Source organism: Melozone crissalis, unplaced genomic scaffold, assembly GCF_028551555.1.
Source record: "Melozone crissalis strain CALT ecotype California unplaced genomic scaffold, PUWL_Pcris_2 ptg000016l_1, whole genome shotgun sequence".
NCBI lineage: Eukaryota > Metazoa > Chordata > Aves > Passeriformes > Passerellidae > Melozone > Melozone crissalis.
In genome coordinates, this window is record NW_026535794.1 from 5,676,316 (window position 1) to 5,692,589 (window position 16,274).

Genomic DNA, 16,274 nt, shown 5'->3' on the forward strand with positions numbered 1-16,274 from the left:
AAAGCAGAAGTTAAAAAAAAATACCACTTTATCCATATTTTTATTCCTTTTGTCATCTCAGTGTGTATCTCTCTTTCCAGGCTTTTAGATTATGAGGAAAACCAGTGTTTGGGGATTTTTGATAACACTTTGAATGATCTGTCAGTGATCATTCACTCTCATCATCAATTTATCTTTTAGCCACTCATTTATATAAATATAACTCAAAGCATTGCTGCTTAGTTTCCTTAAAAAAGCCTTGATAAAGCTTTGATGAGAGAGTTTTTGAAATCCAAGCCAGCAGATTGCTCCTTTTTGTGTATTTCCAGATGTGTGAGACAGGGTATTCCTTTAGCAGAGCCATGTAGGCTCTTCCTGTGGCATTCACATTCTCCGAAAAATTCCTTCACCCAGGATTTTTCGCCTGGGAAGCTGAGAAATCCCAGAGAAAAGGAAAACAATTCTTACCTCATTTGCTTCTCCTGTGTTGTGCTCATGTGGAATCTGTTTGGAGATTGTTTACCCACAGGTGATTGTTCCATTGGATTCTGCTGTGAGTTGTTTTCACTCTTTGGCCAATCAGGGCCAAGCTGTGTCAAGACTCTGGAAAGAGTCAGGAGTTTTCATTATTATCTTTTTAGCATTCTGTCAGTATCCTTTCTGTATTCTTTAGTATAGTTTAGTATAGTGTTCTTTAATATAATATAGTATCATAAAATAATACATTAGCCTTCTGAGAACATGGATTCAGATTCATCATTCCTGCCTTCATCAGGGCAATCCCTGCAAATATAGTATCTTGCCAAGAATATAATGCTCAGGTACCCACTAAAAATGTTACTTATTGGAGTCTCTCTTACTTTATTAAGGCTTGCAGACCTCCCCTTCAGATCTCTGCTAGAATTCCTCGTGTCTTACGTTGGAAATGGGTGTGTGTATTCTGTTCCTATCTGATGGGGCAGTTTTTTCTTTCTCTCTCCCACAGCCAACCCTCCCTCCAGGAGATCTCTGCTGTCCATGGCCACTGAGTGTCCCTGCAGGACTGATCCAATCCCAGCATCCCATGGGGAGATGCTCCGCCCAGGGGAGGAGCCAAGCATTCCTCCCTGGATCCAATCTGAGCCTGGCACAGCACAGCAGCCTTTGCCCCCTGCATTGCCAGAGGAGCAGCTTTCTGCTGCCCTGCATTGCCAGAGGGAGCCCAGGCCCATCTGCAGCAGCCCTGCAGCTGCAGAGGAAAACTCCCCCCTTGTGCAGGATCCCTGCTGCAGCAGAGCCACAGCTGGCACTGCAGGAGGGCTGAGCCCCCCTGGGATGGGGCTGGGACACCTCCCTGACACACAGGGGGCAGGGACTGCTCTGACTCTGGCAGTGGTTTGTTTGCTTTTTTGTATTGCATTTGTATTTTTATTTTCCTAGTAAAGAACTGTTATCCCTGCTCCCATATCTTTGCCTGAGAGCCCCTTAATTTCAAAATTATAGTAATTCAGGGGGAGAGGGTTTACATTTTCCATTTCAAGGGAGGCTCCTGACTTCCTCAGCAGACACCTGTCTTTTCAAACCAAGACACCTTGTTAAAAATTTGGATGTTTTGTATTTCCCAGCCTCCTGCAGCCCAAGTGCTTGAAGCAAGCAATACAAAACCTCTGCTTGTGGTGTGCCAGCTCATTCCCCTGCTCCCCCAGAAAGATGGGGTAAGGATCATCTATTCCTGAAAATTTATTGCTTATTTTCTCTCTTCATGGGCTCTTTCACCTCCACCTTAACACAAGACAATGCAAAGAAAGGTTGGGGATGGAAACCTCCTCATTGCCTTCTGTGATAAATGCAAAGAATTCCTCTCTCTTTTCTCTCTCTTTTCTCTCTCTTTTCTCTCTCTTTTCTCTCTCTTTTCTCTCTCTTATCTCTTTCCTTTCTCTTCTCTTATCTCTTTCCTTTCTCTTTCTTTTCTCTTTCTACTAATTTAGTACTGGAATCAGACTCTCTCCTCTGGCATCTATTTTTGGTAAGTCTGAAGAAATGTTTCTCATTTCTGTTGTTTGTAAAAATACAATTACACGGCCAACACTGCAGCTCCTCATTGGTTCACCTGTTATAAAGACACAGTTATAATAAGCAGTTTAATACAAAATACAGCTACGAGATAAGGTTCCCAAATATACACAGCATAAAAATCCCTCAGATAAATGTTAGGCATATTTTTTTTCTGAATACTTTTATTTCCCATCTGCTCAATGAATGTGATGCACAGATCTGCAGTCACAGCTTAGAGACAACTCCAGGGAAAAGTTACTTAAAAAGGCTCCTGAGAATATCCTGTGCTTTCTCTGGGTAAATATGAACCAAAGTGTGTGGATTTTCAAGCATAAATAGCTCCTGAAGTGTGACAGGGAATGTAAGAAGTTCATTTGGAAGTAAAGACACAGAATGGAAAGAGCAGGTTTTTTGTTTTTTTTAAAGTATTTATGCATCACACTTGAAGCACAGAGATTATGTGGATGGATCCTTTGGAAAATGAGATCTTGGAGGTGACAGCAGTACTACCAAAGAGTTTTAATGAAATCAGTACTTTTATACTAAAATGAAAATGTTAATGCAAGAAATACAACTAACATTTTAACAATAATAATATAATAAACTTCCAATTATTTCTGCTACTTTGCAAATTTTCAGAACTTTTCCATTCATGAGTTAAAGGCAGAATCAGAAGGATCCATCCTAAGTAGAACAGAGTGGGGCAGCCATGAAATTTCAGGGGGGGTGGAAATATCACAGCCTCTTAAATATAAATACCTATCTACTTAAAAATACTACAAACTACCACTTGTAAAACAGCAACATTGGACTATTGATTTAATAGTATTAATCAATGCTAAAAGTTGTCTCAGCTGGTAGAAACACTGTTCTTGAGCACTATTCTCTACTGACAGAGAGGAACAGAAGCAGAAAATTGCTAAAAAAATTAGCATTAATATATTTCTGGATTATACTCACGAGGATGATTTTTAAAGGCTGTTAGAATGAGAACAGTAGAACAGTAGTGGGCGAGTTTGGGGATTTTTTCAGTTTTAAGCTGTGACAGGGGAGGTTTAGGTTGGACATCAGGAGTGTGAAAAATGCCAAACACTTGGTTTTTTACAATTTTAAAAGTTTAATAGTAATAAAATAGTTCTAAAAATAGTAATGCAATTAGAGTAATAATAATTTGGACAATTTGAATTAGAACAATATGAGACAATAGAAACAAAGAGTTACGGATGTCCAGGTACCTTTTTATGGGCAACATGAGCCCGAAAAGGGACCCACGTTAATAAAGAATTAACCCTTAAAAACAACAGCCTGTTGCATATTCATACACCTCATCCATGATGCATAAATTCCATTCATATCCAATCCATAAACACAGGATTCTGTCTGGGCAGTGTCAACTTCTTCCTCTGAATCCTAACAGCACCTTTGAGGTGGGAAGTAGTTCATTTCTTCTGATAAGAGGGCAATAAATTATTTTTCTCTGAAAGATTCAGGTGTCCTGTGGCTGCTATCTCACTGCAAGTCCTTTCTTTAAAAAAGCATCCTACATAGCATAGATTCCATTTTAACATTTTTCATAACCTATTTAACACACTTACTTAAGAGAATTAATACAGCATTACTTTCTAACACAACACATATAATATTCATTGTAATATTCGCGAAAAGCCAATCATAAAATTGGCATTTTTCACAGGAGGAATTTCTTCACAGAGAGGGCTGATCAGACATTGCAAGGGGCTGCCCAGGGAGGGGGTGGAGGCACCGTGCCTGGAGGTGCTTGAGGGAACATTGAAGCGCTATGGGCTGTCTCCACGGTGGTGTTCATTGAGAGGTTGGATTCAGTGATCTCAGTTTTTTCGCAACCTAAAAAATTCCGAAATTCAGCGATTTTGTGGTTCTGGGGCTCCAGCGCAGGCCACGCCCCTCAGACCTGACCCCGCCCCTCAGCACAGGCCACGCCCTTCGGCAATAGCCACGCCGTTTCTCCGCCCCCCACAGCAACGCCTCGCTTCTCCCGCCCCGCCCCCGTCGCTAGGGGGCGTTCCCCACCGGTGACGCGCCAGGGCGCGGAGTCGAGTCTCGTTCCCGCATCGCTCCGCCGTGTGCCGGCGCTGCGCTCGGCGCTCTGCTGCTCGGGCCTGCGGGAGCGGCGTGCGGGCGCTGCCGGGGGCCGCGGCCGCCTGAGGGCCGGCTCCGCTCGGGTCCGGCGGAGCGCTGGCGGCGCGGCCGCCATGGGGCTGGGCTCCAGCTCCGAGGGCCCCGGCGGCGGCGCCGAGGGATTCCACGTGCACGGGGTGAGGCGGCCGCGGGCAGACGGAGGGAGGTTGGGAGGGCCGCGAGGGGCGGCGGGCGCTGGGGCGGCTCCGGCGGGGTCGCGCTGCCACACCCGGGCCGCCCCGGCTCCGGCTGTTGGCTCCGTCCCGGAGCTGCCACGGCGGCAGGGGCGGGGCGGGGCGGCCGCGCCGCTGCCGGGACCCGCGGGGGCTGCAGCGAGCTCGGGGCCGCGACCTGGCGGGAATGGGTGCCGAGCAGCCCGGGGGAGCCTGAAATAGTTCGAGAGTAGAACAGCGATTCTTCCCTCCCTGTTCCCCTCCTTTCCTCCCTGCTCGCCTCCATCTGTCCCTGGTCTCTCTGCTCTTCTTGTTCTCTCTCCCTATTCCCTTCTTCCCTCCTTTCTCTGCTCCCTTCCCTGTGAATCCCCACAGCATCACGCTAGGGGGTTAATTCCCCTTCCAGCGGTGTTTCCCCCGTGGCTGCCTCTCCCAGATGAAAGTCTGCTGTAACTCCTCTATTTAGCAGATGTCTGCACGTACAGAGGTGTAAATGCATATCTGGAAGTTTAAGGATGGGCAGATAACAGCTGTTTGCATGAGTTATCGTTTTTTAGTGGGTATTTTCCCTTCCTGGAATAAGAATAGGAGCGTTGCTGCCACGTGCTGTTTCCACTTCTTCTGCATTCTGCGTTTCTCAGCATCTGTATAAAGCCGCCTGTTTGCTTTTGATGCAGTACAGGGCTGTGATAAAAGTTAATACAGCTCCAGCTGTGGTTACAGTGCTCAGTCTTGACTGTTTGAAAATAAAGCATGATTTTTATTCTTATTTTTGCTTTAGAAGCTTTACTGCAGTAACTATGCTATTAAATATATTTTTATAACTTTTATAAATAGTTCTGTCAGCAAAAGCCCCAATACCAATACAACTTTATCTATTAAAAACCCCCCCATAAATACATATATATTTAAATACATATATATATATATATTTATTTATATTTATATTTATATATAATTTTGGTAACACCAGACCAAATATAAGATGCAACTTTCCTAGCAATGAACTTCCCAGTTTAGATGATGCCTGGGTTTTAATTTTGTGCTTAAATTGTGAGTTGGCCCTCAGGAGTCAAATATATCTCAGGTTAAGGGCTTCTGAGTTAACAAAAAGTGAAGTCAAGAGCAAATTGTCAGTGATTCCTTTACACCATCTTGCTTTGTCAGTGCACCTTGACGTGGGTGGATTTAATGTAGTTGCAGAATTTTTGTGGGGTTTTTCCTGGTATGAATGTGTTTTATGAGTGTTCTCTCTAGTGATGGCATCTCCTCTATGACAGCTTTGGTTCTTATGAAACTGAGATGTCCCAAATCTATTGCTTAGGAATTTTTTGTAAGTGGTGGCAGTTTCCTTGACCAGAACTTGTGAGAAGTGTGTGCTTGTGTAAATATTCCTGTTCCAGTGGGCTGGGAATGTGGGAACCCAGCTGTCACTTGTGTTCATGGAAAAACGGCTTTGATGTGAGGATTCTCACAGTGTTAGAACCACAGGAGAAAATCCTGCAGCAGCACATTGAAAACCCAAATTTTCTCCAAAGTATTCAGTATTTAATAATTCCAGGTTGTGAACTCTGAATTACAATATTTGTGTCGTATATGGGGTTCAAAACCTGCTTTTTACAGCTTGATTTGGGTATCTGTTCATAGTTATATAGAAGTAAGAGCCTAATTATGGGGTGCTGCTTGAGGGTGGTCATTTGGTGCCTTATCTCTGGCTCAGCTCAAAAGTAAATATTGAATCAAGTGTAAATATTAACACTTTCCCTTATGTAACTGGAGGTCAGTGTGGAATAACAATAAAATCTGTGTTCTGCAGGTTCAGGAGAACTCCCCAGCCCAACAAGGAGGACTGGAACCTTTCTTTGATTTCATCATTGCCATAGGACACACGAGGCTTGTAAGTCTCAGATGATTTCAGTGGTGTTATTTTCCTCCCTACATGAACTGTGGGCACTGTAGTGATGATGAAAGGTAAAAACCACAGCTGTCACAAGCAGAGAAACTTTTCACATTTGACATTAAAAGTAAAGTAAAACTTGCAGATGTCCAAAGTCTCTTTGGCTAGCCCCAAGTTTGAAGGAAAGGTTTTGTTTATGCCTTTACTCACCTTAACTTCTTAACAGGTTAACACAATGTTTTTGTTATTGCTCATTTGTACATATTTTCTACCACAAGGTGAATACTGAACTGGTGAGTCAATAGTCAGAGCTCAATGTTTGTTTAAACAAACTTGTTTCAACACTTGATAAAACATGGAAAAGAATCAGTGTGCCTACTTATACATCTGAGCCCAAGAATTCCTGTGTGTTGAGGTATGGGAGAAGAGTTGAGTTTTGGTTGATGGGGTTTTTTTGGGTTTTGGTTGGGGTTTTGTCAGAGCTGTGCCTTGTATGCTCCACCATAACCACATTCAAGCTGAATTCATTAAGTTTGTCTTGGTTTTATGAGAGGAGATGTCTTTTTTGGAAGTGATCATTATAAGGGCAGATTTTGGGAAAGATCATTTCATTTTCTAACATGACAGAAATGAAGCTGTTCTTTCACAGCCACTGTGCAGTGACTTTGGAGGGCTGTTGAAGAGGATGGGGCTCAGAGACATGAAGTGAAATGTTGCTGCTCATTGTTAGACTACAGCTGGCATCTGATACTACTGGTGTTATTTAACAGCAGTTGTGAAGGACAGGAATGCCAGCGATGAAATGGAATAACAGGAAGTACTTATGTAAAGGGATGTGTGTTGACAGTACTGACTGCCTTCTAGTAAAAGAAAATTGAACTGGAAATTGCTGGGATTCTTTGTGAGCCACACAGCCTAAACTTTGATAGTTTTGGCTCTTTGTATTCAAATTCTGCCACAGATGTTACAGGTGCAACTGGAAATAATGTTAATCCTGCATCTGCTTTACAGAACAAGGAGAACAATATGCTGAAAGACCTGCTGAAGGCAAATGCTGAGAAAGCAGTGAAGCTGGAGGTGTACAACATCAAAACGATGAAGATCCGAGAGGTGGAGGTGATCCCCAGCAACATGTGGGGAGGCCAAGGCCTCCTTGGGGCCAGTGTGAGGTTCTGCAGCTTCCAGGGAGCCAACGAGCACGTGTGGCACGTTCTGGTGAGCAGCAGAGCTTGGCTGGCTCCTGACTGTCTGTGCAACTTTGTTTTACTGTGTGATGTTTAGTAATGTACAGTGATGCAGCCACTCAGAGGAAGGGAACACTGTCTTGAAGGTTTGTCTGAGCTGTTTGAGTAGGGACAAGGACAAAAATAACTCCATCCCAAGCAGACCAAACAGTACCGATGGGAAGGGTTTTTTCCTTTTATGTTGAAGAACCAATGGCAAAAGTAAAAGGATTCTGGTCTGATTGGTGTCTCTGTGTTGGCTAAACCACACTGAAATAATTTTAATGTTACAAAAAGCACCATAAATTTATTTAGAGCTGAAAGAGTAGAACTGAACAGGAAAGAATGTTTATATTTCTGGTTGCTTAAGCAAATGCAACTTCTCAGCATCTTCAGAGAATGCAATTTTAAATTAATAAGATTTTCTTACTCATCATGTTCTACATCTTTCTTACTCATCATGTTCTACAGGATGTCACAGGTAGATGTAGACTATCTGAGAACTTCTTTTTTACTCCATTAACAAATTGTTCTTTCCCTCCTTGCTCTGGGAGTTGGTTCTTTTTGATCTTGCTGGTTTCTCCTGCTGGGGGTGCAGATAACTTGTGTCATTCTTTCACAGGACGTGGAGCCTTCGTCTCCTGCAGCTCTGGCTGGTCTCCAGCCTTACACTGACTACGTTGTTGGATCTGATCAGATTCTGCAGGAGGTAGGGTGCACGTGTCTTCCAGCAGGCAGTGGTTGTCTTTGTGCCTGCCAACTGTTTATTGTTTTGTATAAATCTCATCAAACACATGGGGGTGGCAATGAGGGATTTTGGAAGGTTAATGCTCACCTTAATAAAGCTTCTATCATAAACATCATCTTTATTTTTAGTCTGACAATAAAAAGAATTTGCCACTTAAGATCAAACTACCTTGGTGATTCTTCTATCTCTGAGTGTTTAATATCTCACATTAAGTAAATAATAATGTAAAATGTTGACTTGCACGTATGGGTTTATTAACTACTATTTTTTATCTTTTTTTTTTTTTCCTAGTCAGAGGATTTCTTTTCCCTGATTGAATCCCACGAGGGGAAGCCTCTGAAGCTGATGGTTTATAACACTGAGGCAGATTCCATCCGAGAGGTGGTTGTGACTCCCAATGGAGCTTGGGGTGGAGAAGGAAGGTACTGATCTCTCTTGATGACAGGTTTGACACTTGCTGTAAATGAGCTCCTGTTAGGGGTATTACTGCTATCAGTTATTGGTGTTTCCATGTTAAGCCTTGTTTCCTCACACTTGTCTGTTAATCTTTACATTAAAAAAAATCAGCTTAGAATTAGGAATTGGGCACATTCAGGATTAAATCAAATGGCAGAAATTCTGTCTAAGTTCCCCATTAGCAGATTCATTATCTGCATTCTCATAGTCAAAACATTCAGCTAAAGCAAGAACAAAACCCACATCTGGTCAGATTAAATATTTTGTAAAGATATAAAATAGTTCACTGAAAGCGAAGCTGTGCATGTCTCAAAGTTGATTGCAGAGCATTCTTTGAGTACTCTTTAAGTGGAAATTCTTGCAGGTAGGTATTTCCTGATATAGATAAAAGACACTATTCTTGTTTAAAAAAGTCAAAATTTAAAATATTAGCTTTGTTAAGAGCACCTTTTTGTGTCTTGATTTTTTTCTCTTGTACAGTTTGGGATGTGGTATTGGATATGGCTATTTGCACAGAATTCCAACACAGTCCATGACATCAAAGAAAAAGCCAGAAAGCAAATCAGCTTCACCCTCACCAGAAACTGGAACTCCTCTGCCATCCACTAATGGTTACACAGAGGTAGGAAAAAAATAAATTCCAATCTCTGCCACGTTCTGTGGAGTTGGAAAATCTGCTGTTTGGGACAGTGGTAATACAGAATGTTTGAGTACAGCATTCAAGTTTATTGAATGAAATGCAGTTGGGTGAAGGGAAGGGGAGAGCAGGTCCCAGATCACCAGTGGCAGCTGATACAAATTCTTGCCAGATAGTTTCTCCCTATTTTCAAGTCTTGCACCCTACAGCTGTGCCAGTCAATGGGGATCATGTTAGAACACCTACTTCACTAGGAGAAAGATAGATACACCTCCAGGAACCAAGTTCTGAGAACAGCCAGGCTTTGAAAGGCTGAGCTGGATCATGTCCTGAGTGGTGTTTGTCTTCCAGTTTCAGCATCACAGCTTCTCTCTGAACTGCTGCATGTGGAGACAGGCAGGATGCTTTCATGGGAGGTTTAGCTACAGGTGAAGCTTTTGATGTAAAACACTGTTTTTACTTTTTGCTGTCTTGTTCCAGACTCCATTGTTGGCACCTACCTCTCAGAATGACAGCTCTGAAGCAGTTATGAACTTGGATCATTCCACAGGGCAGGAAATGAGTGGTTACTCACCAGAAAGCTCCCTTTCTCCTCCTCCCCCTCTCCAGAGAGTTATGGATCCAGGTATGTTTTCTTGGGTTCTTTTTTTCACCAATTCTTAAGAGTACATCTAAAGAAATTAATATGGTCTTAAACAAGCTATAGATTTAAATTCAGAACTGTGAGCACTGGTGGTGGTTTGCCTTGAGGTTTTTGACTTCCTATTAAAGGCAAATAAATTTAACTTACCTGGTACCCAAATTCTACAGCTTTGAAATCCAAGGAAGGGGACTTGACTGACTTCAGTCTGGATAGAATATGTCCTTTTGAATCTAGCATTTTGTGTTGCATCTAACTAATACTTGCTTTCTCCTTCAGGATTTCTAGATATGTCTGGAATTTCAGTTTCTGAGTTCACAAGCTTAACAGAAGTGTCCAACCTGTCCTCATCTGCCCCCTTCAACATGCCAGCAGCAGGAGCTTCTGTAGGCTCTGAAACATTAATGCCAAAGAGTGAAGCCTCTGCTTATTTTGGTAAGTGCAGTCATTATTTCCTTTGGGTCTTGTTTCTGGAACGGCACCAACTCATGTTCACTTAACATTATCACAGTTTTTGGAAACAGGCAGATTTTAATAAAAATCATCAAAAATGGAATGGAAAAAAGTAGCAGAAATCAGGTTTAGAAATGGAAAAAATGAATGTGCTTTTCCATAAGCTTATAGCATGTGGGTCTCTTTGTTTAATGAAAATGCTGAGGCACTGTCTGTTAGCCTGATATGTTTTGGTTTTTTACCAATTCTCTCCATTTCCCAGAAAACTCCTCAGCTTTGGACCCTGAAGGTTTAACCCCATATCCTGAAGGATCAGGCAAGCAGTCCTCCCTGGATGACCTCCTACCTTCAATTCCATCTCTACCTTCTCTTGATCTTCCTCATGACATTTCTTCAAAAACAACACTAGGAACTGATGCAGATAACCAGGAGCCCAAGGTGCTTGTGAACAGCATGGAGAGCTCCCTACCCCCTGCTCCAGAGACACCAGAGCATGAAGCAGCAAGTGAGCAGAAAGGAGAAGCAGCTGCACAAGATCCTGTGTGAAATGGATCCTGCTGCTGTTTACAGACTGCTGAATATTTTTCTGATCTTGAAGAATTACAGTTACTCTATTTTGTTAGTGTAGACAATACTAGAAAAGAAATCACATGAAGTACATAGCCTGTTGTCTTTTCCAATCACTGTTTAATGGATTGATCTATGTTCAGAATTTGAATGCTGTCCAAAATCACCCAATCAATAGAGAAATTGATGCAGAAACAAGTTGGACACTGGCAGAATGTCAAGTTCATGAATTCAGATTTGCCTAAAAGTGCTCCTGAATGTATTTACAAAGGCACTGTGCCTGAAGAGTGACACTTAGTGATGATTTTTATCAGTATGTTTGATGGCATTAAAAAATATTTATAGTTTTGATTTGTTAGAAAGCTTTTCTAATGGTACATCTTGGTTAGACTGTTCTTGTGACTTGCAAGGCATTTTTACACTAAGATACTTTTACTTACTACTCTAGTACTCTTACTAGACTCTTCTTTTTCTTGGTTTAATTCCCTTCTCTGCAACAGTCCTTTGTGTACCTTCTTTATCCCTACTTGGGCAGAAAGGAAATACAATGAGGTTTGAAATTGCAGCCTCAAATGGGACAAAGCCATGGTGGTGGCTCCTGTCATTCACTTCTGCTCTTGAGTGGACCAGGTGGGGGCCTTGCAGTTAAATAAACAGTGAGGGGGGGAATGATGGTGGTTACTTGAAATAAATTGAAGATGATTTTAAAGTAGGGGTGATGAATCTTTTTGCTGAAGATTGAATGTCTTGGCTGCTGTAGTGACCAAGAAATAGCTTTCCTTTGTGCTTTTCTATTTACCCATTGCTATTTTTATACAAATTATTTTAAGTTTAAAACAGGGCTGTTGTGCAGCACCAGCAATTGGGTTTTGTAGCCTTTTTTTGTTTGCATTTGTCTCCAAATCACTTTTGAATGTAAGGGCAAGCATGACATAAACAATGGAAGGCATGGATGGTTTTATAATCCTCAGGGCAGTGATTTATCATGAATTTCAAAGCTGCTGATGGGCAATAATAGAGCTACTGCAGTGAAAACCCTTTGTAAATAGAGAGTGGGGTACAAGGCTGGTGTGTGTTTAGGCTATAAACTAAAGTACACTTATTTAGCACAATATTGCCTGGTTTAGTTTTCCCTGCCCTGGCTCCTGCTCAGTTTCTGCCCTGTCAGTGAGTGACACTGGTGCTGATTGAGGGGGGACTCAGGGTCCCACAGCTTTACCTGTGACAGCTCAGCTTCAGCCAAAGGGTCACAGCTCATGAGGGCTTCAGATGAGTCCACCCTGACAAAAAAAATCTGTCCTTGATCTGTTGTTAGTCTGAAATACTGCAAGCACAGTAGTTCTGAACAGGATTGACAAAGTACCTGTTGCTTTAAAGAATGTATTGAGTTTTGATTAAAGACAGTAGAATTGACAGTAGATTCTAGTCTGCTAAAGGGTCTGTTAATTGTGGGCCAGTTTTATTTCCTATGTTGCTAAAATAAATTTCCTATTTTGTTCGCTCAGCTGAATGTTACAAGGGTGAACAGCCAAACACTAAAAATAAATGTAATTTAAACTATAATTTAAACTATTCCTAGGCTTGTTTGATCTTGGAGCCTGATGCCTAAGACACTTAGGTGGTGTTTTATTCATGTTGTTTATTTAGGACTGTTTCTAGTCCTTTATCTTTCTCAAAAATGGCCATGAGATGGCAATAGCTTATTTAAGTGACTCTGTACCATAAACACCTTTTAGAAATCTAAGAGCAGGGAATATCAAAACTCATGCTAGATTTCAAATGTCACCATAATAAATGGGTTAAACTTCCTTCAGTCTGTGTCCAGCCTCTGTGTGTCATGTTAACTGGCTCTGGGAAGGGGTTTGGAAAACCAAGTAGTTAAACCTCGAGCCAGAGAATGTTGTGTTCTCCAAACATGAAACCTGATCATTCAAATGCTAAATGAGGTGAAGAGTTGGAGCTCCTCATCAAATTTCTTTCCTCTTACCAACTTGGATATTCCCTCACAGCTGCAAGTGGAGAGTACTCGTGTTTGTGGGTGCAAAGTGAGAAAAGTGACTGGAATTCTAGTTTCAAAATAAAACAAAAAGAATGGGAGAAGCACCTGAGGGTGGCTAGATTTAGAGCCAATACTAAACAGCCACTCAGGCTGCTGCTGTCCCAAAGATCTGTTTCCAGGTAAGCAGGAGCTGGATGTGACCTTTTTCCCACTGTGTGAACTTTGAGAGCTCTTCTGCAGACACAAGGAGGATTATCTATGCAGCATCAGAAGGGTAGGACAAAGGCAGGAGAAGAAGGAGGTCACCTCAGATGTTACAGCAGCAGGGTGGTTTGCATGGCCAGACACAACAGGATGAGCTGCCAGCCCTGAGCTGCTCCCTAGAATTACCAGCTGAGCCTGAGGACACAGTCCTGGCAGGCATTAAATCCACAGAGGCTCCCAGCAGCTCAAGCATTAGAGTGAGGATTAGGCAAAGCCCATCTCCCCTGAGCCCTGCTCCTGCCAGTGCCACAGCACCCAGGCATGGCTGATGGGGCTGAGCCAGGAGGAGCCTCTGAGCCACAGGACCTCCTCCCACCTGGGTGCTCCAACCTCTGCTCAGCAAAGGCCACAGAGAGCTGGCCCAGCCCTGCCCCAGCTGAGGCTGACCAGATCCATGGGAACTTTCATACAGCATAACCCTGTATAGGAATGATTGTAACCCCCCAAGATCATGATAAGGAAATAGAGGTAAACATGCAAATCTCATTATTAGCAACAATATGGATGCTGAACTTGAATGAGAGAATGTGGATGTGTTTATTGTCTTTAAGCCATGCACCTACTAGAAGAACTATTATAACACCAAATCAGGCATTGATGATTTAATTTTTCCTCAAACTTCCACAGCAGGTCTGACAATCTACTGAAGCTCCTGCTGTACTCTCTAGGCTCTGTGCAGAGGCTGCTCAGCCACACTTGGCTGAACTTCCCTGAGCTGCAACTCAGAAATGCTGCAGGCAAATGGATCTCTGCAATGCTGAGCACAGATCATACACCACTCATACTGGTGGGCTCATGTACTTCCACATGCATTCTCCATCTTCCCCCAAAACTGGGCAAGGATTTTCACCTCCAAGCACTAACACAAGAACAGGCTCTAAGAGAAAGCATCCACAGATTACTCATTGCATTGATTAACATGTTCCATTTCCTGGGCACTGCCACACAACTTCCCTCTTGGCTTTTGCCTTAAGCAAACACAACTGGCATTGCTTCTGCTGTAGCAGAATTTCAACAGTTTGCTCAAAGTTACATTTCTAAACTACAATATGTAATTAATATGTGTCACAGTCATCTTTATGAAAAATCCTTTCCTTTGGATTTTTCCTCCTGAGAAGCTAGGAAGCCTCAGGAACAAAATGTAAACATTGATTATCTGCTGCTGTGGAATGCAACAGGTAGATCTTGGATTAACCCATGTTGGTTGTTTCTAATTAATGGCCAATCACAGCCCAGCTGGCTTGGACAGAGCCAAGACACAAACCTTTGTTATCATTCTTTCCTATTCTATTCTTAGTCAGCCTTCTGATGAAATCCTTTCTTCTATTCTTTTAGTATAGTTTTAATGTAATATATATCATAAAATAATAAATCAGCCTTCTGAAACATGGAGTCAGATCCTCATCTCTTCCCTCATCCTGAGACCCCTGTGAACACGGTCACAAATATGTAATTATTACATATATAATTAATATGTAATGAAGCATTCAGAGTTCCCCAAAAAAGACCTCTAGAATAGTGTCACAGTATCCTCAAGACAGAGATCAGACATGTCCCACCCAGGCTCTAGTCAGCACCTCTGCTCTGCATGGTGTTTGCACAGCTCTGCACAGAAAAACCTCCACGGTAGAACAGTGAGCTCTTTCAATCAATCACTTTCCTGTTAAGTGTGTGTGTGCTCCCAGCAGCTCTGTTATCCAGCTGGGAAGTGACTTTTCCTGGCACTGTTCAGGAGCCAGGACCACATCCACAGTGTAAGAGCATGTGCTAGATGGATTCTAAATATCAAATTCAATACATTTCCAGGGATAAAGTTTGAATCAAACAGGACCTCTGTGAAAGGAAAAATCATACCTTGGTGTAATATCTCTATACCAGTAACTGCCCTGCCAGCCCCTGGCTGCCCTTCTCCTGGACAATCCAACAAATAAATCCCAAGACCAAGAGGCAGAACTACACTAAGGTCCCTTCCAACCCAAACCATTTATGATCCTGTAATAAACTCATCCAGTTCCAACCCCCTGCCATGGGCAGGGGCACCTTCCACTAGAACAGGATGCTCAGAGCCCCATCCAGCCTGGCCTAGAACACTTCCAGGGAAGGGGAGTCCACCACCTTTCTGCCTAGAGCTTATTTTGAATTTTTTTTTCAGTGTTTCTTAAAGTTACTGGTAAATCCTTCAAGCAGTTCTTCTCATCCTAAAATGCTACTTACACTTCAGCTACAATTCTGAGCCAAGGTCTCCTGTTCTCAGCCCCACTCCATCTAAAGAGAATAAAAAATTACCTGTCATACACAATTTAAATGCTTTTCTGGGAGACAGGCTGCACTACTAAACACCAGATTTACAACTCCTTCCCATTAAGAACATGGAAATTAATTAATTTTTGCAAACCTGCAGCCTTCTCTACGATTCTGGCAATCAAACTCTCTGCTCACAATGTTCCCAGGGGCTGTGACTCATATTAACTCAATGCTCTCCTCCTTCTGCCTTCAGGACTTTTACAGACAGCACAACTCCAGAAAAGGTGACAGAATTTTAAAGGTAATAGCAAAAAAAACCCCTTCTCTCACTTTATACACCAAGTAAGTCAGAGCTGGGAATCTGGGAGCACATTTGGGCTCTGAATTAATGTGAGCTCTGAGAGAGCAGCTCAGCTGACAATTCCCACAGCAAAAGCTCTGAGCATTCTGTCCTGGCATTTTCAACATCAGGAAACCCAGTTTGATTTCCCATGTGCCTCTTACAACCTTTCCACACCCAGACAGCTCAGCAGCAACTGGCACAGGTCACCTGTTAGCACAAAATACTTCCATGGTACAAAAGCAGCACAGCCCATGTGACATTGTCCCCTCAACAGGACTCAGTGCTCACATCTGAAGGTCTGCTCACCTCAGAAATTCTTACATCCAACCACATTACAAGGTTATCTTCACAGAATTCTGCTAATTCTGCTAAGGCATTGCCATTTCTTCAGCCATTGCATTACTTGAGGCTTCAAAGCACTCTGAAGCCCTTTGTTAAATTCAAGCTCCAAAATCACACA

General features: G+C 42.6%; 1 protein-coding gene across 1 annotated transcript; it reads left to right on the forward strand.

The window, feature by feature from the left end:
• Nucleotides 1–4,210: 4,210 nt before the first annotated feature.
• GORASP1 (golgi reassembly stacking protein 1) lies at nt 4,211–12,206 on the forward strand. The gene is made up of 9 exons (XM_054273667.1): nt 4,211–4,307; nt 6,160–6,240; nt 7,252–7,455; nt 8,086–8,172; nt 8,503–8,633; nt 9,148–9,289; nt 9,785–9,929; nt 10,224–10,379; nt 10,660–12,206. Exons 1-9 carry the CDS (start codon nt 4,245–4,247, stop codon nt 10,941–10,943), a joined length of 1,293 nt encoding a protein of 430 aa, XP_054129642.1. The 5' UTR covers nt 4,211–4,244; the 3' UTR covers nt 10,944–12,206.
• The last annotated feature ends 4,068 nt before the right edge of the window (nt 12,207–16,274 follow it).